At 36.2% G+C, this 23,642-nt stretch overlaps 2 protein-coding genes across 5 annotated transcripts in view; both read right to left on the bottom strand.

Moving 5' to 3' along the window:
• Positions 1 to 3,327: 3,327 nt before the first annotated feature.
• LOC146470598 (uncharacterized) overlaps positions 3,328 to 23,642 on the bottom strand; it is a 171,381-nt gene continuing 151,066 nt past the window's right edge. Inside the window, exons 9-11 of the mRNA XM_085121766.1 lie at positions 6,295 to 6,364; positions 5,490 to 5,643; positions 3,328 to 3,474 (exon numbers count right to left, since the gene is read on the bottom strand). Of these exons, the coding sequence (XP_084977892.1) occupies positions 5,491 to 5,643; positions 6,295 to 6,364 (223 nt within the window). The 3' untranslated portion in view covers positions 3,328 to 3,474; position 5,490. The remainder of the gene's footprint in view (positions 3,475 to 5,489; positions 5,644 to 6,294; positions 6,365 to 23,642) is intronic.
• LOC146470605 (Golgi-associated plant pathogenesis-related protein 1-like) overlaps positions 19,435 to 23,642 on the bottom strand; it is a 35,333-nt gene continuing 31,125 nt past the window's right edge. For all 4 annotated transcript variants that reach the window (XM_085121773.1, XM_085121775.1, XM_085121774.1 and 1 more), the window contains exons 6-8: positions 23,379 to 23,451; positions 22,271 to 22,412; positions 19,435 to 19,557 (exon numbers count right to left, since the gene is read on the bottom strand). In XM_085121773.1, the coding sequence (XP_084977899.1) occupies positions 19,541 to 19,557; positions 22,271 to 22,412; positions 23,379 to 23,451 (232 nt within the window). In that variant the 3' untranslated portion in view covers positions 19,435 to 19,540. The remainder of the gene's footprint in view (positions 19,558 to 22,270; positions 22,413 to 23,378; positions 23,452 to 23,642) is intronic.

Raw genomic sequence — 23,642 nt, 5'->3', positions numbered from 1 at the left:
TTCGCATCATATTCTGAACGATTATCCTTAACATAGGTTCACTTCGAGAAACTCATATTTCAAAAACAATTTCGAATACTTGTTTGGCTGTTCAGGGCCAGGATCAGGAAATTATAAGCATGGTCAGTTTACATGAATCAGAGCCACGTTAGGGAAAGGACTGTTCGGAAACTTGATTGTACGAAGTAAGGTTATTAACCATACCGAGCTCGGGACTAAAATAATTTGTCATATCCATTGCAAGCTACAGAAATTGCACAAAATAATATTGTCTTCAAGCTACTGAAAGTTACTGTACCTTTAAAAACTCTTTTCTTGTCAGTAACCTGAACAAACACTGCAGGTCTGTTAACTCAGCTACGACGTCCTAATGTGCAAATGCTTAACTCTTCATACCACTTTTTCTCTTATATAGCCTGCCACTATAATAGTCTAATAAAAGCATCGTTTTTGTCGTCACAGCGGCATTAGATCAAACGGTAAGAGGTACTGCAGAAACTAATTCTATGCATAAAACGAATGATATTTGACTAGCTTATTTAATACACCTTAGAGAATCACTGTGACAGTTGCATTTTTTTTGTTATGACAGCAAAATATGAAGGGGCCTATTTCGTAGCCAGGCCGGGCAAGATTAACCCAAGACTCAATGATCTCTTGTTCTCAAGATTTTGGTCAAACTTTTGTCACTTTGCCTTTGAACGAGGTTGAAAGGTCATGAAGTTTTATTTCTTCAGAAAATATTTAACCTTGCAAATAAATTCTTAGGTCCAATACCTCTTAACCAAACCATTGTGAAGGTAAACAATAGAAGCGCAAAGGAATTGTATGCAAGATGACAACGCACCTTGACTTGAAAAGATAAATACACAAATTAAGTTTATTTAGACTATTTCTTTTTGTTATTTTTAAAACCTTTACGAATAATAAAATGATTGCGTACGGGATGTCGGGCTTCTACAAGAGAACATTCCATTCACTGTCATTAGTTAATCTAAACAACCTCTGTTTTAAAAGCTCTTAGAATATTGAGCTAGTAGATAAATTTGAATTGTCCGCACTCAACTTTTTGTTACTTGCTAACCTCAGTAACCATTTAAACTTGAGAATGATATTGTATTGTTCCACAGCTTGTAGCTGGTTGGTTTATTCATGTGACTGCTGGGGGCACGTGAGGCATTATTTACACCATATAATTAGTTAAAATTAAAGAACTGGTATTTATCCGCGTTCTTTTAATTTGTCTTTTATCTCAGTGCTTTTTGAGCTTGTCGGGTAGGTTTAATCACAAAAATCAATATCTGTTGGAACTAAACCAGTTTGGCTATGTTGCTTTGATCATCTCTTACCAAAATTAATTGTTTATCTGATTTGTTAATATTGCAATCAGATATTTTACACTTTGCAAAGTAAGTCCGCATAGTCAGCAAAACGCAATAATCGATAGATGAAATTTCTTTTCGTTCCAACTCCACGGCAACAAACAATGACACTGATGACTTCTTATATTTTCGATATCTTAATAATACATGTGCTATATTTGTAAATACCTTCTATATTACTTAACTATTGCTTTATTTCATGGTTTATTTATTATTTTTATTATTTATGATTTTGTGTTTATTAACATAGTTATGTATTGTGATTATAGCAGGTCCACAGCAGTAATTGCTGCCATTTCTCTTACTTAACCTGCTTTATCAATGTATCAATCGAAATGCACGAGTGAGTGGCAGAGCTACTGATGGAGAGTACTGGTGCGTAAACAGTTAAAACCAATTATGTGACTTTAACTTGGAGTGAAAACATCTAGAAGCGGTAGTTTCTTTGAACTTGAGTGTACTGTTAGGAGAAAAATAATCCAAAAAAGTTGTGGGTAGGGTACTTGAGACTTTAATCATTTGACATCGGGACGACAACCGGAAGCCAAAATTACCTAACCGTCGTTAGTGCGCACGCATCTGGAATGTGTGATATGTGTGTTTTATGTATGCATCATTTTCAGCACCTGGATTCATTGTTCTAGTTCTCTTTTCACCAAGACTTCACGAAGATTATATAAAATCCTTCGATCGTGGAAACTTTTAATTTGAAGCAATTCTGAACAAAGTTTCTGCTTTCAAACTGCAACCTTTATTACTGAATGGGGCCCGAGTTTCTCAAGTCATTTCATTGAATCAAGGGGCACACTTGGTAGGCAATTATTTTCCTTTCAATTCAGTATCAAATCTTAACTTCCAGGGTCAGTGATTAAAAGATAGTTCAGACGGTTTTTTTTTTTTAACAAAACCACGTTCTAAGCCGTTTTCAATTTTGCCACCAATCATATCTAAACATTGCATTGGCTGCTGATGACAGTAGCAAGAAGGCTTGCATCCCAGACTAGAAAACTATTTATCTAGTCAAAATAAACACTTATAAACAGATTTGGAGGCCCACCGATTGTCTTAAGCCAAGGCCCTAGTAAGACTTTGTTTAAATAATTGGCCCAAAGAGTTTATCCATATTTTGAAATTGGGTATTCGAATTCCAACTGATCGGACAGCAGAGAATTAGAATTACAGTGAAACCCCGATTTTACGATCGTCGATATAACGATCTTCCCGATTTAACGATCAACATTCTGCGTCCCGGCAAAAGTTATATTTAAATCGGGAGTTTGTTTACATCGATATCCCGATTTAATGATATGATTTTGCTGTCCCCTTGCCATATCGTTTAATCGAGGTTCCACTGTATGCCAGATTCTTTCTCACACAAAACTTAAACGCTCATTTATTGACTGACTGTATGGTTTAGCTTCTGTTACAAAGCTCATGCAGCTGTGGACACTTGCTATACTGCTGATTGAATTTGTTTTCAAACAAAAAGATGGCGTCCAGGTTTAAAGATGTTACGGATGAAAGAAGTTAAGGTATTAAAAGACGCTGCAGAAAACCTAAATACGCGAAAGAGCACAATTAACTGGGTGAAGGTTTGGATTAAGTACTCGAGCGGTTTTTTGCCTGCGTGTGTAAACAAGACGCGGAACGAACCACGATTGTGAGCGTAATTTGTCACTTATGACATTAAAAGAATCAAATGGTATACTCGTGAAATTAGGAAATAATTAGGCTCGAGAAATTATTAGAATTTTAGCAAAACGCGCGTGAAATTATTTCCTAATTTCACTCGTCACAATTTGATTACATATACAAAATAATCTGGTTTTACTAAATTATTTCAAGCGATCTGGAAAGAGAACTCATAGGAAGTTGAAGGTATAGACCAACGTAGCGGGTGTATTATTAGTCGGGGGACAAGAGGACAAGTGACCACAAGTTATTTGGCCCACAACTTATTTTATTTTATTTTCATCTTTGTTGACTGTAACTATGCCTTTAGTTCATCTCGTCACCAGATCCAACACCATGCTCCCAATCATGCAGATTATTTATAATGCTTCCTAGCATTCTTTGGTAATTCCCTATAAAACTGAAGGAAATAAACGAGAGCAGAAGTCGGAAAATGTTGCAGCCCCTCGTTTAGGCCCCAGTTGTTCAAAGAGCGGATAACTTTATCCACTGGATAAGACACTATCCAGCGGAGCACTTGAAATGTACTCCAACCAGTGCTTTTGGCAAGTTTTCCACACAATCCCATTCTTAAATTTGACATATGCTTCTACTTTATTCACAATTTATAGCACTATCGTGAAAATCTTGGACACATTTTATCTGCCGGATAGCGAACTATCCAGTGGATAAAATTATCCGCCCTTTGAATAACTGGGGCCAGCTAGGTTGCAACGGCTTTAGATCCTATAACATAGAATAACACTTTTTCTAATCATTGCGTATGCCTTAAGTGTTACGCTCATGGTAGCAATCTGCTGCTTGTCAAGTGTTGAGTCAGGCTTGATTCATTGATTGATCCATCTTTCCTTTTATTGATCGCGATCTTAGTAATCCGGCTTCTAGTTAACGAAATATTATATCGTGCAGCGAGTTCCCAGTTGTAAACAACTGAGGGTCAGTTTCAAATAAAGGTGAATTTTGTACGTTTGTTTTTGAAGAGCCGGAGCCAGTAGTAACATTATCCTCTATTGTGATGGTACTTGCACTTTTTAGCATCTTGTGTGCGTTCAATCAATCAATGTCATTTGACGCCAGTAGCATTTCAAATATACAGAACTGCCACATTGCCTGCTTTGGCTTGCTGCAGCATTATCTGGAGCTGCACTCAACGGACAATGAGCGGAAAGCCAGCACTTAAAAAGCGTGATGCAGTAGCCGTTCTAATGTAGAAAAGCTATGATTATCATACCACATACAGGAACCTTTCATCTTCAGTATAAACTGTATACAGTCATTTCAACTAACGTTGTCGGTTCAAAGCATGAAGCTTAAAGACAGGACCGAAAGTTTACGTGGGATTTTTATGAATAAATTCATCAAAATCAGTCATGCCTGGAGAAAACAATAGGCTGTAATTAGCAGTACAATGACCTGCACGTGCAGGGATAATTTTGATGAAATTATTCATAAAACATAATCCGACAAAACATTGGTCTTGTCTTTTAGCTTTATTTTGATCCGACAACGTCAATTGAAATAGCTGTAGGTGAAAATTAGGGAATGGTTAAGAAATTTCTATACCGTAAACAAGAAAAACATTTTCTAAGGTGATCCAGTCCTGTCTTTTGGTCAAATTTAAAACTGGGGTTACAGGGTGACGAGCCAGAGGCGGCATTACTAACTTAGAGAGGGATGTGTAGATTATCACCCACTCTTAATAACCACTACCACGATAAGTACCACTGTCACTGCTACTCTCACTACGACTATCGCTACTGCTACTGTTTCTACTAAATTTATAACACTGCTATTATCAGGGGCACCCAACGGTCGCTTTCTGTGGATATCTGTTCAGATGGCCTTTATCGCCTCAAAAATTCAGATTTAGTCGTGAAGCCCAAAATCTGCAGTTTGCGGATTGTGCAAAATGTCAGCTACAAAAATTCGTACCGCTGGAATGGCAACTGATTTCGTTTATGGAGGGGCACATATGCCATTAAAAACCATGAAATGCCAAAAAAGAAAAGGTCAGTTAGTATTTTCCTTAAACCAACAACAGCTAGTAAATTGGGGGAATAAAATTCCGCTTCCTGGTTTCGGTAACTTAAATTTTCAGCCAAAGCATCCGAACAGATCAATCTGTATTAGCTTACACAAATATCAATGTCTTTAAAAGGGCACAAAATTAACGCTCTGGGAACACAGGAGACAACATTTTAATATTTTATATTCTCGTTGGGTACCCCTGTTATACATACCCTCCCCCCTCTAGCTACGTGAAGCTACGTGCTTTTCCTTCTACTTTTGATCTTATGGCTTATGATCGGTTATTTGCAATAATTGTGAATGACCCGTGAGTGATAAGTTTAGTCTTGGCTGACGGCAGTCATTGATAGAGAGAAAAATGTTTTAACTAGACATATCAGTACTTACTTTAGAGGAGCTTTGGCACATTTTCTTCAAAGCCGCCTTTCACGTTTCCTGCTCGGAGGTAGCGTGCGACGATGTAGGTCCTTAAAATGCCGACCTTATCTCCTTTTGCCACGGCAACAGCCATTCCCAGTTTGCTTGTCTTTTTCCAAACAACCTGTAGTAAAAATAGTAAATCAATCAGTCAGTCAGTCAGTCAGTCAACTGACCGACCGACCGACCAACCAATCAATCAATCAATCAATCAATCAATCAATCAATCAATCAATCAATCAATCAATCAATCAATCAATCAATCAATCAATCAATCAATCAATCAATCAGAAGAATAGTATTATAAATGACGGTGTTCGATTCCCCGGGAACTTTATGTCAGTATCAAAAGCCGAAATTAATTTGAGGTTCTCGATCCTTGACTCTTTTTGTCAGGTAAGATAATCGCATATTTCCCTAGCTTTTATGTCTTTTGCGATGCATCGTACCGAAAAAGATGGCGACGGGTACGTTTACCCATAATCATAGCGTAAGAAAACCCTCAAGATGCTCATAAAAACGCACAGGAAAGTCCTAAAAACTTCAAATCTAGCATACACATTGTTGATAGTACAGGGACGAACTTCGCTAAAAATATGGCTTTTATGTGCCTGTTGGCTGTACTAGGTTCGCGAGGCTGTAAGTTGTGGTAAGATGTAAAGTCGCCATCTTTTTCCTTAGTGGATTGCGGTGGTTCAAGGAGGGGTAAAAATGAGCCAGACATTTTGTAACTGGGTAGGGTCTCAGCTTGCCTTTTATTTACTAAATGACTTACCTGTGTGAAATGACCAGTTTTCATAGAAAATCCAGGATTGTTGTAATCATAGAATTGGATCTCGTTGTACCTTTTTTTTTTAAGAAGAATAGAAATATGTTATTTACATAATAACTTTCATGATTTCAATCCTTTTTGACAATAACAGTCGAATTTCTCGCGCGCACAGTGACAAATTTTTTTGAGACGGATGAAAACTCGGAGACCCTGTTTAATATGGCCAAACTCGCACGCACATTAGACTGTCGACCTTTTATGCGCCTTATTTGAGATCTCTTTTCGGTGGTATACACCGCTGAACTAAGGCACGGGCTTATGTTAACATGACAAATAGAGGGGTTAGACACAACGGTGTTCATCCTAAATGAAAGCCGCTGATTAAAAATACTGCTTCGAATTAGAAACGTTACCATTTTGACAAGAACCACAAGAACTGGATGAGTTGAGGCCGAGGAATAGGACCAAAAAAGCAGATTTCGGGTATGTTTATATCGTGGTAATGGCGACCTGGTATAATGGTGTTTTTGAACGTTTTCTTTTGAAACGGTTCAATAGCCTTGAATCTTTACGAGGATTGCATTGTACATGCAAGGTTATGTGTACTTTGAGGAAAGATCGCTTGTACCATTTCACTGAGGCACGATAGCGATGACCGAAGATTGCTATTAATTCTGGGCATTTTGAGAGATATTATATTAGAAGGACCACGTGGAAACTAAACAACATAGCGTTCTGATTTAGGAGCAATATTTTCAGTGTGGATTCACCATGTGTTCTGCGAGTGAAATCATCATGGCAAATGGCACCGGTGAGTTCAGAAAATTTGTTACTTACAATTATATTTATTTTCCCATGCATTTCTTTGTAAGTTATTATAGATGTACAAGTACCGCTGCTACTTTGTGGCCTCAGTTATCTGAGAATAAGCTCATCATCAGAGCGAGGCTAAGTGCAAAGTTTTTATTTTGAAAATTAGTTTCATTCATATGGAGACAAAACTAATTTCCATATGAAAAGCTTTGCACACAGCCTCGCTTTCATAATCATGTTCGCAGCAACTCAGAAATAGCCTACTCTGTCCATGAGCCAGTGACAAAAGTTTTTTCTAAACTTTTTAGCCCTGCCCCCTTGATGTGACAGGTCAGCATCAAAACTAAAATTATTGAATGGTAAAATTCTCGAAAGACATCCGATGAAATGAAAGATTGCTCCTGAATGGAAAGGTGAAATGATTGTTGAATTTTGACCCGTGCATCAGCGGTGAGCGGAAAATTAACCTGTGATAATAGCATTGCCATGCTAGCCGGTGTATGTTCATTGCCAATATTTTTTACATTTTTTTCACATTGCTGTAAACATTAATTATTATTATGACAGTGAAACGTAGAGGGTTAATTGTATATCCAGGAAAAACGAACGCTGAACCTTGATTATACACTTCAATATTTTTGTTATCTCATATTTACAAGTACGCTGTCTTCATGTCATGTATTAGCCAATCATTTTTTCCATGTATTTTTCAAACTTTAATTTGAGGAGCCGATACTATATTTTCCTTCAGTATAGCTCTGGCCCTGAGGAAGACTAATTCTATTAGTCAAAATATTGGCCACTAATAAATCTGCCCTTTGCCGTAGTGCCAGCCTTGAATTCAGTTCTGTATTTTCACGTTTAAGTGACGCCTGACACGAGGTCTTTCACAAGAGAGATCCGGCAAAATTACCAGCAAGTTTAATTCCTGCGTTGTGTGGACCTCTGCATTCAAAAGTTTTTCAAAATTTCTTCCTTGGGCATCTGTGAAATGGGATGGTGTCATTTGATGTGGGAATACATCAAATAAAATCCACTATAGCTACCTTGGATTTTTATAGAAACTCAGAAAACCTTTCGAATTGAACCCAAAAAATCCTAACCAGGACATGGTATAAAAAATTTTTATACAGTTTTTATAATGTAAACTGGTAATGACAATTCACTTTAAATTTTCCACAAAAAGGTAAAAAAATCCAACTTTCGATTGTCATGGAAACATGATGCTGTGTGACCAAGTAAATATTTAATTTACCAACTCGTAAGGAAAGTTGTTGTTGTTTAATATAGGTTAGGAAGTCAGGCACATCACTTTGTAACAAGAAATGCTATGATTCACATAACATATTTACAGCTCTTCTAACAACTGCTGCCACTAAATGTCTGCTACTGCGATCATCCTACTATGCAGTAGTTTTTGTTCATTCTATAAGTTAAGAACTTAATTTAATTTTGCCTTCTGTTTCTTATTTGTCGTTTAGTTGGTCATTAAAATATGATTTACTACTGTTTAATGTGAAGTCTCTAAATAAATAAATAAATAAATAAATAAATAAATAAATAAATAAATACATAAATAGATAAATAAGTAAATAAATAAATAAATAAATAAATAACTAATTAACTAACTAACTAACTCACTAATTAACTAACTAACTAACTAACTAACTAACTAACTAACTAAATAAATAAATAAGTAAATAAATAAATAAATAAATAAATAAATAAACAAATAAATAACAGAGACTGATTGATAAGTGCAATAGTCTCCTTCAAAACTCACCAGGATGCTATAGCTTGTTCACATGTAAAGGTTCTCATAGGTGCAGTACCAACAAACAAATTTTCACCTTGTCCAGTGCCCTTTGCGTGTTCCATGCGTCCCACATCATAAGCCAGATGATCAGCCCACTTCTGCGCATCTTTAGTTAGTTTATCATCCCAGGCTAGCGGAGGCGATCCATGAAGAGCACGCTTGTCATTATGGGCCTTCATACAGGCGACAGCATCCACTATATAGATGGAAAATATAAGCAGAATTTAAGAGTTGTTTCCACTCAATTGCCGCTATCGAAGTACATCGCCAATACATTCAAAATGTTCTCTGAAACGGATTGTTTTTTAAAAGACTGGATTCCAGTAGCCCATAATAAGATCTGCTTTTCACGCATAGTCATAAACTGTGCAAAAATACTTCTGTATTAGGAGGCACCGTCCTTAACAGCTCTGTATTTTCAGATTAGTGAAAACTTAACAAAGCAAAGCGAAAAAAAAAAAACAAAAAAAAAAAAAACAAATTCCATTGCAGCTGGTATTAAAATGTGGCTAGCTTACGGAAAGACCTGACATTTCATTTTAGTCAGAAACAACTTAATTTAGGGCCAATTAGTGCGCGTCCAATGTCGAGTGTATGATGACAAAATGTGTTACATTTGTAAATGTAATCAAATTAGATAATTTTTTTTTGCTGACATGGGAACGTTTGGATGCAAGTCACGTTCTGCTGTGATAATGTGCAGGGTTGTGGGTTTTCGTAAGGCTTTTAATTAGCTGATTTCACTGCCTCGTCCACAGGCCTCTCTCGGGTGGTACTCGGTTGGAACGAGGCAGCTGATTTCAGCTTAATGTTTCGAGCAAAAAGTTGAACTCTTTGGATTTGTTTTTACTTTTTTGATAAGCATTGAATTCCTTTTCCGAGGGACTGACGGAGGAGGGGCTTCGGAAAAGTGGTGGCCCAAAAACGCGTGCTTGACCCAGTCTCTTTCGTGGACATACAATCTGGCGACTGACCTACCCCTGGGAAATCCTGTAAAGAATATGCCTCCTTCCCTCCCTCGAAGCCAAGTCACAATACCATTTTATTACTTCTGCTGGCCCATATCTAGCTTTAATTAGATTTTGAAGCTGATTGCATTGAATTGCATTGCACATCTTGGATCAATTGCACAATTCCTTGGATCAGAATCAAATGCCAGAACAATGCAGTTTTTCTTTGAGGTTAAGCTTGGCGGAGATGTTATTGGTTGTTCTCTCCCAAACGAACAATGTTGCCTCCATAATTTTCCCTTTTTCTTTTAGCGAGATATGAATCTCCATAATTTATATCCCAATTTGAATGATTTTTCGTCAGCAAATTTTGAAATATCCTTGTGTAATCATTATTACAATCTGTTTTTCAGCGTTGCTGTGGAAACGTGCAGATCCTGACTAATGCCTTATTACTTCACCAGTGTCTTTCTTTTCGGGAGCTTTAAGAGATATTTTTCATGTCACGATGTTGTTCTGTGATAAGTGGATTTCACTCCTTAAATTAATCCGACTTTTAAACTTCCGTACAGTGAACATCAAAGCTTTTAAATTTTTGGCCAACTCTTCGGCCCTGTTAGCCATGCAGCCATGATCTGGCGAAGCCTTGGTTATGGAATAGTCGAGTTCAAGAGGGTAAGGCCCTCCTATATAAGTTTTTCCAAACAGAGGGAAAGATCTACATGCATCAATTCAAAGCACAGCTCAGACCATTCACTGGTCTAGTTGCCGTTTGAAACAAACACATACGGAAATGGCCTACCTTTGATTGGTGTCGGTCGGACTGAAAAAGAGAAAAAACAGATATTCCAATAGCAAATAAATAAATAAATAAATAAATAAATAAATAAATAAATAAATAAATAAAAATAAATAAATAAATAAATAAATAAAAATAAATAAATAAATAAATGAATAAATGCAGGTTTTATTTTACTGCCCTTAGTTTTAGTGTAAGTCGCGGTTCGCAATGAGGTTACTAGTGCGGGATAGAAAAAAAAATCCGGCAATACCTTCCCAAATTACGACTACTCTCCATCATTAAATGGACGGTGCCAGTTAATTAAAGGATGGTAAGAATTTATTTATAAGTGGCACCTTCAGGCGCAGGTTAGTTCTGCCAACGTATTACATACATTTTGCAAGGTATAGACATACTCGAAATTTTCCCAGATAAACGAAAATAGTGAATTTATCAAAAATAATTGAAGAATTGAAAGACTAGTGAAAGAAACGCAGTGTTATTTAACATGAAATATTTAAGAATGCAATATTGTATAAAAGTTTTCACTTTCACTCACCTTCGCAATTGAAGCAGGTTGTGTAGCAGTTTTTGGTCATGAATTTATTAAATTTATTGCTACTTTCTCAGTAACCTTGTTCCTTCCATTGTGCACAACTTTTTTTTTTCTTCTTGTCCTGCTGTTCAGGGGTACAGTCTACAAGACACGATCTTACTGAATGATTGCTGTAAAGACTAGGCTTTTATAACACGTAAAGGTCACGTAAAGGCATGCTGCAGTGTTTTCACATACTTTAGAGACTCGCTGCATGCATAAGGACTTTTTAAACACCCTATACAGGAGACAGGTCTCTCAAACGCTCCCACGAAGTGACTTTAAATTAACTAGACGGATTCTCAGTTGAATATGGAAAGTAATTAATTTCGCGTTGGCCTTGGTTCTGCTTTGCTATCCTCTACGATTGGTTGGAAACTAGTGGCACTTCTATAAACAGTTCAAGAAAACCCGTCCAAACAAATTATGATTTGGACAAGTTTTTCAGCGTGTCATGCATTTTGTTCTGTTTGTTTCTGCGTTTTGATTGGTTGATTATGTTGTTTATTTTTGCAACTTCTTTACTTCCCTTTCCCGACTTACAAGAGACTACATGCGTCTAGAATTGGCCTTTTACTAGGAGAAATTACACAGATCCTTGAACAAAAACGGAAATGATTGGTAATAGTTTAGTTCTCAGTCTAAACCACTCTAGTGCACTGACCAATAACTTACTATTCAAAACCATTAATAATTCATAAGTCCATTGACCTATCACATGGTCGATAAAATATCATGTGCAATGGTTTTATATCCGATAAAACCTCCTCCTTATTAGTATGCCGTGATTAATTTTTTTCTCGAATGCTAATTTCCAACGTTCACAAAAGCATCATTGTTATGAACTCTCTTGGCACACACTTTTCCAGGAATGTTTTTGAAGCCGTTCAAAAAACTCGCAGCACGTGTTTTATCGGGTCTAAAACCACTCGGCTGCACCTCGTGGTTTTAAATCCCGATAAAACATTGCTGCTCGTGTTTTAAACATTCCATAAATGCTTCCTGTTAAATATATATAAAAGAATGCAATGAAGGAAATCATTGTAGAAAAGCGGCAGCTTCGCTTTAAGTTTTGCAATGCTTTTGAAAGAGAATTCCCAAATAAAGCCAGGAGAATAATTCAGGCTTCATCACTAAGAACTGCAGCTGTTTTACCACAGGTAACCCAAGCAGTATGAGAGGTATAGACTGGACCTTTGCGTGCATGTGTGTTGTAATTTGAGCGTCAACAGGGCCATTGCGTAACGAGGGAGAGGGAAGAGCAATTTAACTAAAGAATCGCGCTAAATCGCTCCAAAAACTTGGGGTACCTGTGGTTTTACAAGTTTAAAAGGCTTATTTCACTTGAAATTCTTTGTGTCATCGCCTGAACCATAATTTATTGAAAAAATTAAATAAAAAAATAAATTAACTTTAAAAAATACAACAAAAAAAGCCTTTGGAATCTAAAAAATGGCAAATACTTACAGGGTCGTTTTTGCTTGTGCATTCCTTCTTGAGAAACATGAGTTTCTGGTCTGCCGCTACAGATGGCTAGGAATGCCATGGCGGATAATATAATGAAGGTACGCAGCATTTTTCTCGGAACAGTCCTAAATTGATTCAAAACAGGCAATCAATAGGTACCACGTGATTAAGCCCATTCATTCCTAGAGCTTTACGAGAAAACCATATTTTCAAATAACAATCAATGAGCAACTTGTGGCCAAATCGTGTAAGCTGCACTTTGCAGTATAGAAAGTAAGCGTGTCTTTCAACTGAGGGTCGTTTCTAGAAAATTGATTTCGGGCATGGTCACAGTTCAAAACTTGCTCTTGACATTGATTGGAGTATTTTTTTTTTGTTAAAGAAAAAACTGGTCATAAGCCATATTTCAGAGTCGATCATTAACTTGAAACGGTTTTATTAAATATATCATTCAGCTTCAACAGTGCAGTTCACACGCGCAAGGTTTCGGCGGCCAGAATTGGCATTTTTTTTCCTTGTCACTTAATCTTTCCGTGTTTCACTTTATACTCAGATTCTCAGTAATTTAAAGCAAAGTTTTTAATATTCCTGAACAAAAATCACAGTATAGTTTCGTCCTGAATAGAGTTCGTTGGTTATATGTGTATTTAGGTTATATATGTGCATATTTTGAATGACTCTAATTAAGAGTCAATGTTCAATTTTTTTCGATAAATTAAAAATGCCGTCAAACATCCCTTGGTGGTCACTATCCGTGAGTGACCACCTATTCAAACTGTCAATGTTCTAATACAACTGGGTCTACGACCTCTCCTGAGCGACGCGGCGAGAATTAACCACAGTATTGCATGCGCAAATTTTTGGCGATATAGGAGGATGGTAGGGATTGATTCATCAAAATGCTAATGATTTACGAATATTAAGATTTTCTGAAGACTATTATTTCACCAGATTTCGGTTAGGTGATCGTTTTCTGGGAGCTTTATAGTTCAACTGGATATACAACTAGATCACGAGGTACAAATTGTCACAGCACAACTTCTTTTACTCAAAGGCTTTCAGCTGTCTTACGCTTGCTTACTGCCAAAGTCTTTAATTCGTGACATTCACCAGTAAAGTGTAAAATAAGCTTTGGGCGAGTAACAAATTTAGTCATATCCATTTTGTGCGCATCGTACAAAGCATCGCAGCAATAAAAGCCTGCAAACGTTTATTGTCGTACGGTGGCTGAATGTTTCTGTTCCATGTTTCTTTACACCCACCTTCCAACCCATTTTAACGAATTCCCTACGTGGACAACGCATTTACATTTGTTAGATTAAAAAAGGCGTTTTCGTTAGGATTTAAGGCTGACTTCAATTTTTTATTAATCGTGTTTAGCTTATGGTATTTCTGACATTGAAGGACATCTAGGTGCTTAAAAACTATGGTGGGATCTTCGACGTGGTCATAAAAATTAACTGAAAATGACTTTTCCTTAACAATATATGAAGCTTCATCACAGAACAGTAATCGCAATTTCTCCACGTTTTATCTATAGGTGCAAAATGCAAGTGCGATGTTTCTTATTCACGGAAAGGCGTTGACTTAGCATATTGGAAACGATACGTGCTTCAAATGCATTAAAACCATTAGTATTATCACAAGAAGAAATGAAAATTTATTTAAAGAGAGCTTATCAGTATTTTTTATACTTCGGGAATACGTTTTCCTGGTAACCATTACCTGCCTTTCATGTTAATGGATAAAAATGGACAAGCCAGACAGTTTTAAGGTAGAATTCGTGTTTAAAACACGCCACCCTTCGCATCTTCGTCTGTCTTCATTCATTTTCGTTTTTGGTCACAAAAGGTATGTAGTGGATGTTCTTCAAGTTCCGCAATGCATAGACAAGGCAAACAGCAACCCTCGCAAAACGTAAAAGAAGAACAAGCTATAACCTACCCTGAATGACAAAAACACGTCTTGATCCACAGCTGACGCGAGACGAATGGCGAGTACAGTATGTAGGACGCGTGATCATGTGACTAAGAGAGACAATGGAGGAGGCGTGTGGCAATAAGGCAATACATAATAAGTCCTCCCAACAATCCCAAGTCTCGTTTAATTATTAAACAACAAACAGTTTGAGAAAAGACATAAAAATCTATTTGCATGCAAATATTTTATTTTTAACATTAACGCTAATTTCAAAAGGAAATCGGTACTTAAGGCGTTTGTTGGTCTTTGTTTAATAGTAAGAGAAAATATTCGGCGAATTAGAATAAACTAGTCCAACGAACGTTTTTTTCCGAATATCACTGAGCACAAACAACCTTTGAAGTAAAGAAAACACTGTTGCCACGAAGCGCTATTTTGAACTACAGCACTTTAAACGCATTGTACTAATTATATTTGCAACTGGAAGAATTTAGGCTGCATCAACCAGATTAGGCATTGTATTCTCTTCACTAGTGAAGTTGATCATGTTTTATTTCTTTCAATGCTTCAGGAGTGTAAGTAATTGTCAGTTCAACTGAAGAATAAAATACAAGCGAAATTAGAAATATTTTATTATTCATATACGATAAGTTATCCGCCCAAGCTTAAATGGCGTTATTACTAATTTCTTCAAAGGGCGCCTCCTTCAAGCACGAAATGATATGTTTTTCATGAAGAGAAATAATCTGAAAAAAAAAACGTTCCTTTAATATCGCCTTCTCACTAGCGTGATAGTGATTGTTATGTTACTGGGGCATATAATTGAGTGGTTGAAAATTAATTAATTGATTTCGAGGGTCCATAAAAAAATAATAATAATAATAATAATAATCCCAAGAAAATTGCTATTTACAAGTTAAAACTATAAAAAAGAACTATTAAAATCTATTTACAATTCATTTCGATTAAAAAAGAGACTACTTACAAGCATAATTTTTTTGAAAAAAAAAATGTCAGAAAGTAACAATAATACTATTCTTATTGGTAATAAAAAATCATATGATCACATTCTGACTAAAAAATATTTGGAAGTAAAAATAAGGTCCTTAAGGAAAAACAACTCGTATTAAAAATATAGGCGAATAATATTCGGTCTCTGGAAAAAAACAACTAAAATTACGATAAAAAACGATTCAGAGAAACATTTCAACAAGAAAATTAACGATAGTAAAACAGCATGACGTTTCGACGACTTCATATCGTCATTGTCAAATGAGTAAAATGGAAATAACGGAAAGGCATATTTATAGATATTGAAAGTGAGAAAATAAATTAGCATGAAAGCATTCAGGTAAAGAGTTTCGCGCGAATGGAATCCGCTTGCGTGTTCAGTTTCGGTCTTTTGTTCTTGATCCACAGCGTAGACCAAACATTCAAATTTGTCGCGGCATTTCTTTATGACTTTAAAGTTATTAATTCTGTGATCGGAAAACATCTCAGGGACGCGCATGGTTTAACACCTACTTAATTGAGAACTTTAAAGTCATAAAGAAATGCCGTGACAAATTTGAATGTTTGGTCTACGAAATGCTGTGGATCAAGAACAAAAGACCGAAACTGAACACGCAAGCGGACTCCATTCGCGCGAAACTCTTTACCTGAATGCTTTCATGCTGATTTATTTTCTTACTTTCAATACCTATAAATATGCCTTTCCGTTATTTCCATTTTACTCATTTGACAATGACGATATGAAGTCGTCGAAACGTCATGCTGTTTTACTATCGTTAATTTTCTTGTTGAAAAGTACGATAATAATAATAATAATAATAATAATAATAATAATAATAATAATAATAATAATAATAATAATAATAATAATAATAATAATAAAGTGAAAAGTAGCGTACTCAACTGAATAAACACAGAAACACCTTTTTTAGCTTATAAGTATTGCAACTGTTCTGGATATAAAGAACACCTTTTGTTAAGAACAGGCGCGAATTCAACGCCTGTTTTGCTCGAGGCAATAATTTAAAGTTATACACTGATCTCCTGCTCACGCCATTTTTTTTAGATTATATTTGGTATTGTCTGTAGGTGATCGAAACTCTGCTTCTATTCCCAAGGCCCCAAGCTTTCAGATACTTACTGTGTGTGTCAAAAAAAAAAAAAAAAACCAACAACAACAACAATAACGACAAAAAAAAAAAAAACAGAATTAGGTAAAAGATTTGAATCATTTGAATTTTGATCTACCCGCAGAGAAACAATGATCTTTAAAAGAGTAATTTTGCCAAAACATTAATAGTATCGTGGCAAAAAAAAAAAATGAAAGATTGCTGTCATGAACGCTGCTTTTTTTTAACGATTTAAACAATCGCCAATTCTTGGCGATTCCCGTTTTGATAGAGAGTTTAAAACGTGTCGAATGAATATGGAATCTCATTACCACAGCTGGTTCGAATCAAGAAAGGGAAGAAAGAAGAATGTAAGTAGTGAAGTTTACTTCGAGAGAGTGATTATAAGCAAGGCACGCCATGCTTTGGTTTATGTTCCAAGGTGTAAACATACGGGGAAGCCAATCGAACTCATTTCTGAATATCTGTTGGGAATTAACTTAAATCGCGTCTGCAGAGAGTTAAGGAGCTAATAGTAAAGAAATCCTAGCCAGCTTGCATTTTCGGGAAGTAAAGTAAAGCAAAGTAAACTTAATTATTTAGCCAGGTTGGCCCATTCAGCTACATGGCTGTTATCCAGAGGGGCCCAGCTAATAAAACGTGACAATAAAATATAAATATAAATTAATTTCTAAAAATAACTGAGAAAAACTGAAAAACAACAACAACAACAACAACAACAAGAAAAACTGACTTGTGCTCTCTCACATGCAAATGTTAGAAACGGTGGGTTTTAATAAAAAGTTTAAAAGAATTAAGCGATTCTGCTCTTTGAATTGTAGTAGGTAGTGAATTAAAAAGGATAGAACCTGAGAATCTCAAGGTACGTTTACCAAGGCTGAGTTTAGGCTAGGGTAGTTGTGTTGTAGCTATGCACATCACAATATTAATTCCTTATAAAATAATCATAACAGTTATGTATCGCATACGTAGCCGCTCTTTAATTCGGGGGTTCGGGATCTGAGTTCCAATTCATGAAGCCCTTCTAAGTTAAGGACGGTGGCTCAATTTGCTACTGCGCATGCGTTTTGCTCATCTTGGGATGGTCCTACAAACATATTTTGCGCAGTGAAAATGAATGTGATGGAATATGTTAAGCCTGGTGAAAAAATGAGACTGATGTGTTATTCAGTAAATGACACAGGCATACTCAAAAAATCCAAGTGCTCCTATCAGGAGTCGATCCTAAGGCCTTCCATCACATCCATTTCCATTGCAATATATGCCACACATGACATTCCAATCCTAGCATTATGCAGGATTGTCCCATGAACCTAGTTTAATGACGTTAGCTGCCACGAGTCTCCTGTAGCTCAGTGGTAGGGCATCCGAACTAGTAATCGGAAGGCTCCTGACAGGAGCACTCGGATTTTTTTTCGTAGTATGCCTGTGTCATTTACCGTAACATCATTTTCAAACAGGTTTTTGTTTGGACGGTGCCTATACTAAAACAAAGGTATTTTTGCGCAGTTTCTGTAAACTGTGCGGAAAGAAGATCGTAACAAGGGCTATTGAAATTCAAAAAGAAATTACGTGTTGACCACGCATTTTTCAGAGATAATTAAGCTTCAATCTGTAAAAAATTCCATGCATTTTTTTGCATATTAAAGCATTTCTGAATAAGTTGTTGGTTAACTATCTCTGAGAAACGCGTGGTTACCCCCAATTTTCTTTTTGGATTTAAAAAATTCCTCGGTATTAAGAGGCACCGTTTTAAGATGAATCCTATGTATTGGTTGTAAAAAATAGTCTTGTTATTCCAACAATAGGCTTTTGTTAAGGACGGTGCCTACTATTGTTACTGCGCATACGTTCTTCGCATCTCGTGATATTCGGGTTTCCTATGGGTGGTGTCTACTAATAAAGGGAAATTTTGCGCGGTTTAAAACTTTTCGGGTAGAGCAGAATTTATCAAGAGATAATATCAATTATTTTATCAAGAGATAATAAAGCTTCAATTTGAAAAATAACCGCCATACATTGCTTTGTATTTTACTGCTTTTCAGAATAATTGTTGCTTAATTACTTCTAAATAATGCGTGGTTACCCCCAATTTTCTTTTTGGATTTCAATAACCCTTGCTAAGATCTGCTTTTTCTGCATAGTGATAAACCACACAAAAGTACTTCGGTATTAGTAGGCACCGTCCTTAAGAAACAATACTTAAGATGCATCTTAAATCAAGAGAGCTTCTTGTATCTGGCCCTAGTCACTAGAATTTCTGCGACACCGATCACAACAAAATTGTGTTTGAGTACAAAAATATCCCTGTTAAGGGTCCCAGCACAACTTTGGAAAGCGAAAGCGCAAAAAGCAATGTCAAGTATTTTGGTTTATTTCTTTTAGGTGGGTGCATGCCCCCAATGTATACATCGTAGGTAAAGAAACCCTTCAGATAGGGTACTTGGATATGATACAAAGAATCCTTGTTATGTATGGATTCTTAATCTTTTTTTTTTTCTTTTTACAGATTCATTTTTTGATTATCCATACTTATACTTAAAATAGATGACACTGCTCCTTTAAGGTACTGTTTTCTGGGGACAGCGAAAGAAAACAGGTGTTTTTAAGGGAGATTTGTTTGATGATTCAGCTTTCAATGGAAAAAACCACACAAGTCATTTTACCCACAATTTAAGTTTATTGTTTTCACCTTGTATTACAATTATGTATTGAAAGCTTTTGCTTACGGCTCATGTAAAGAGCTATAAATCCCACTAGTCCTTGTTACTTTTTCTTTGTTACTACAACGAAAACAAGAAAGACAGTTTTCACTCACTACCATTCACTCAGTTGTCGCTGTTACTTATGGACTATACTTTTACAAGGAAGGAGCAGGGCGATGTGGGTCTGAGGAAAACACCTCGTGTAAGCTTCCTGTACACCGAGTGTTTTCTAAACATTAACGGGCTTTTTCCATTGCAAAAGATTATGTAGTGTTGTGATGTTATTTCTTGTTCTTCTCCCTCCCACCCTCTCAAACATGGAATTTCGTTAACCCTTTAACCCTTAATATCGAAGAACAAATTCTCCTATCTTATCCCCATAATTTTCTTATAAAAGTACCGGGGAAATGTTAAGAAAATTCACCTCGGGTGATCATATCCTTCATTCTCATGACCTCAGGGGTTGGAAAAGCATCGATATTACAAGGAGAAATTAAATGTTAGTCACTGTTAGGGCTTAAAGGATTAAGAGTTGCTTTTTGGCCGTCAATCAAATTGAATTTATTAGGCCTTTTTAGGTGGATAATAAGTAATAATAATAATAATTATTATAATAATAATAATAATAATAATAATAATAATAATAATAATAATAATAATTGATTGGCTACGGCTGGCCGCCCAATCATTGTTTAAGATTTCTAGGCATCCAGAAGTTTTTACTGCCATAATAATACTTATATAAAAGGAAAGTATTCATCTAAAGGTTTCTTATAGTCAATCTGCCTGTTAGTTAAAGGTAAAGAATTAAAGGCTGAAGTCCCTAAAAAGTTAAAACTTCGACGATTAAACTCGATTTGTATTGATTAAAATTCAGTCCGCGGATTAGAAAAATAGGTATAGGTAAGGTTGAGCACATTTGTTGTCATAAGAAGAAGATCGAAAAATGATTCTCACCATGGAGCGGAAAAAATACTCCCAGAATGCATTTACGTAAAGAAAATATAAATAGATGAAACCAGGCTACGACTCAGTGACCTTAAAGAAGCTATTTCACGGCCATTTTTTACATTTTGGGATCACACAAAAACTGTTAAATTAACCCTTTCCCTACCGAGACCCACTATAGTGGGTCCTGAACTCATAACTTGGTCAGTATTTTTTCAATTACAGTGAAATTTTGTCAGCAAATTGATCTTGGAAAGATCTTTGCATTTCAAAGGCAAAAATGGTACCCTCTGGTATCTATGATGTGGTTTACCACCCCTATGATTTGTGGAATATTTTCATTTAATACATTTACAGACTCTCACATATCTCAGAGTGTTCTATGCATTAGAAGCTGCAAAATAAGCTACAGTTTTGAGGTATACCCATCACATGAGCCGATCAGTGAAATTTTGTAGTTTTGAAGTTTTTCGTTTCAAAACCATTTCTATTAAAGACCTGACTTGCTTCAGTTATCTTGATTTCAGAAATGAATTACACCCATCAAGACCTTTTAAGGTTACCCGATACCTTCAGAGGTGTCTCGCGTTTAAGCGATGTAGCGCGTCCAGTTTAAACTGTAGATACCTAAACCCATACATCAAATTAAAGCTTATAGAGCTGACGATCAAACCATACCAAGAATTTTGAAATAAAAAGAATTGCGAATTTTTCACGACCTCTAATTGCGAGCGTCCGAATCACCTTTTTAAAGCTACGAGTCAAAGTGAATTTTGTTTTTTGCTAATTTAATTTGCTCCTCAGTTTCTGGACCCAAAGCGCTAAAAAATCGTGTCTGCGTTTTGCCATATTCAATCGCAGTGAAAAGTTATAGAGCATTTTCGAAATAGGATGAAAAAAATGTGGAGTAATCGTACAAAAATCTCTCGGAGAAAAAATATTTCGAAAGAAAAAATTCGCAGACACGTTTTTGTTGTTTATATGTTAAACTAGCTACTGTCCAAATTTGAAGGCAAACAAACAAATTCCTTTTGAGTTTTAGCTCTTTGAAGTGGCTCCTCCAAGTGAAAAAAATTTATTCGAGAAAACAGCGCTAAAAATTCGGCAATTCATTTTATTTCAAAATTCTTGGTTTAGTTGGATAGCCAGTTCTATAAGCTTTATTTTGATATAAGGGTTCAGGTATCTACAGTTTAAACGGGACGCGCTACATCGCTTGGACGCGAGGCACCTCTGAACACACCTCTGAAGGTACCGGGTAACCTTAAACGGTATATTACATTAGCAAGCTGGGTTTTTCTTTACCGCTTTGGAAAAATGGGCCAAAAAACTTGGTAGGGAAAGAGTTGACGAATGTAAAACCTTCGGGTGAGAGACACGCACGAAAAACCTCAACAGCAAGATATCAATTGATTTTCTCGAAGAGCCATAATCAGTTCTAGACATTTTTGTTTCAGTTACCCAAAGGAAGAACTTTTTCGCAATCTACGTCTTTTTGCCAAAAAGTGAAAACCTATCGTGCAAAGGACTCTTTGTTAGTTTCAAAACATATAACTAGAGTTTTTTCTATGCATCAAAAAATGTTTTTCAGCTTTCTGACAAGTGAAATGAAATCTTTCCTTTCACATTTCTACTAGAATCTACTTTCTGAATCAACTTTCTAAAATGAATCGAAAATGTATTTCAGCTGTCGTATTTTAAACGCGGTACACACCAAGGCGATTCTATGCAATTAACGAATCTTAGAAAGATAACCACTTTTCAGTCTTTCAGATTGGCTGTCTCAGTACCTTCTATACTAGATTTATATATTTTTGTTTCAGGTACTCTTCACAGTACTTACCTTCCTGCACATTCTCTGCAAATTGGCCAATGATGTTTCCCTGCGGGGAAAATCGTGCTACAATGTAGGTCTCGATATACCCCTTTTCATCCCTCTTTGTTGCCAGAGCGACTCCGACACGTTTTGTTGCCTTCCAAACAATCTGAATCAAGTAACAGAAGTCACTTAAATCAAAAGGATTGAATTACAATAAACAATTCTGCGCAATGCATTATTTCATTAATCATTTCTTTTTTTTTTTCTTTTTTCATTCGTTTAATTTTAAGACTAAATAAATATCACAAGGTTGGAAATGTTATTATTTTGAAATGGGTTTTCCTTAAACAGAACGTAGTATGTTCTACAAAATAAGTTAAATTAGTATTCCGAGCTATATCATGTGTCAATGCTGGAGGCTGCGAGTGACATCGAAAAAGTTCAGAAATTGCATTTTCTTTCTTTTTTTTTTTTTCAATCTAGATACGCAAACTGTGACAAAATATTTTGTTCTTCTTGTTGACATGTTCTAATTTTTCTCATGATGAGGGTCAGAACTCACATGTTTTGTATTCAACAATAGCGTGACCTCATGCTATAGGCCGGATCGTACCGTATGACGGACATATGTGAGAAGAAATTGTCGGCAATCTTTTTCAAAAATATGCCCAAGGGGTTAGGCAATCAGCTACTGAAAACGGAACGTGCTGGAAGAAAAAAAAAAGCGTTTCGAAGGAATAGAAGAAATGTTTACGGTGGGATTCCTCCCCTTCAACCCCCTTCCCCCCCCCCCCCCCCCCACTTTGTACACCGGCGGGTTAACCATTAGTCTTCCAAACTGGTTAGACATTTATACGCGCAAAATATCTGTTAGCTTAGTTTTCAAGGCGTTTTACGCAGCAAACAACAATCATTGCCAACGTAGAAACTCGTATTCGTTAAGAGCACACTTACTCATTTTGTTGTTATCAGCCTTTTATCATGTGGACTATGCTTAAATGATAGGTAAAGTATGCCATGCGGGAAGAACTTTTGATTATTGAGAACGTACACCATCCCTGCGGAATTTTTCACGGAGATCTCTCAACAGCGTTTTCATCCCTTGCAAATCATAAGATTTCCTGTAGCTTACCTGTGTAAAGTGACCAGTTGCCAAAGAAAATCCAGGGTTGCTGTAATCGTATTTTGGCTCTTCTTTGTCATACCTTTAAGTGAAAGAAAAAGAGAGAAAGACAATTATATTGTATATTGAACGTATAATTAATCGCTACCTCTTCCAGCTGATTGGCCGGTATGTCCAGAAATGCACGCTTATTAGATGCATGAACTAAGTGATAGACATCACAAAGTGTTCCCTACCCTAAATTCTTACTAAAACACAAATAATTCTGTCAAA

The sequence above is a fragment of the Pavona decussata genome, unplaced genomic scaffold, assembly GCF_977016875.1.
Source record: "Pavona decussata unplaced genomic scaffold, jaPavDecu1.1 SCAFFOLD_113, whole genome shotgun sequence".
Lineage (NCBI taxonomy): Eukaryota > Metazoa > Cnidaria > Anthozoa > Scleractinia > Agariciidae > Pavona > Pavona decussata.
This window is presented reverse-complemented; position numbering and strand designations above follow the sequence as displayed.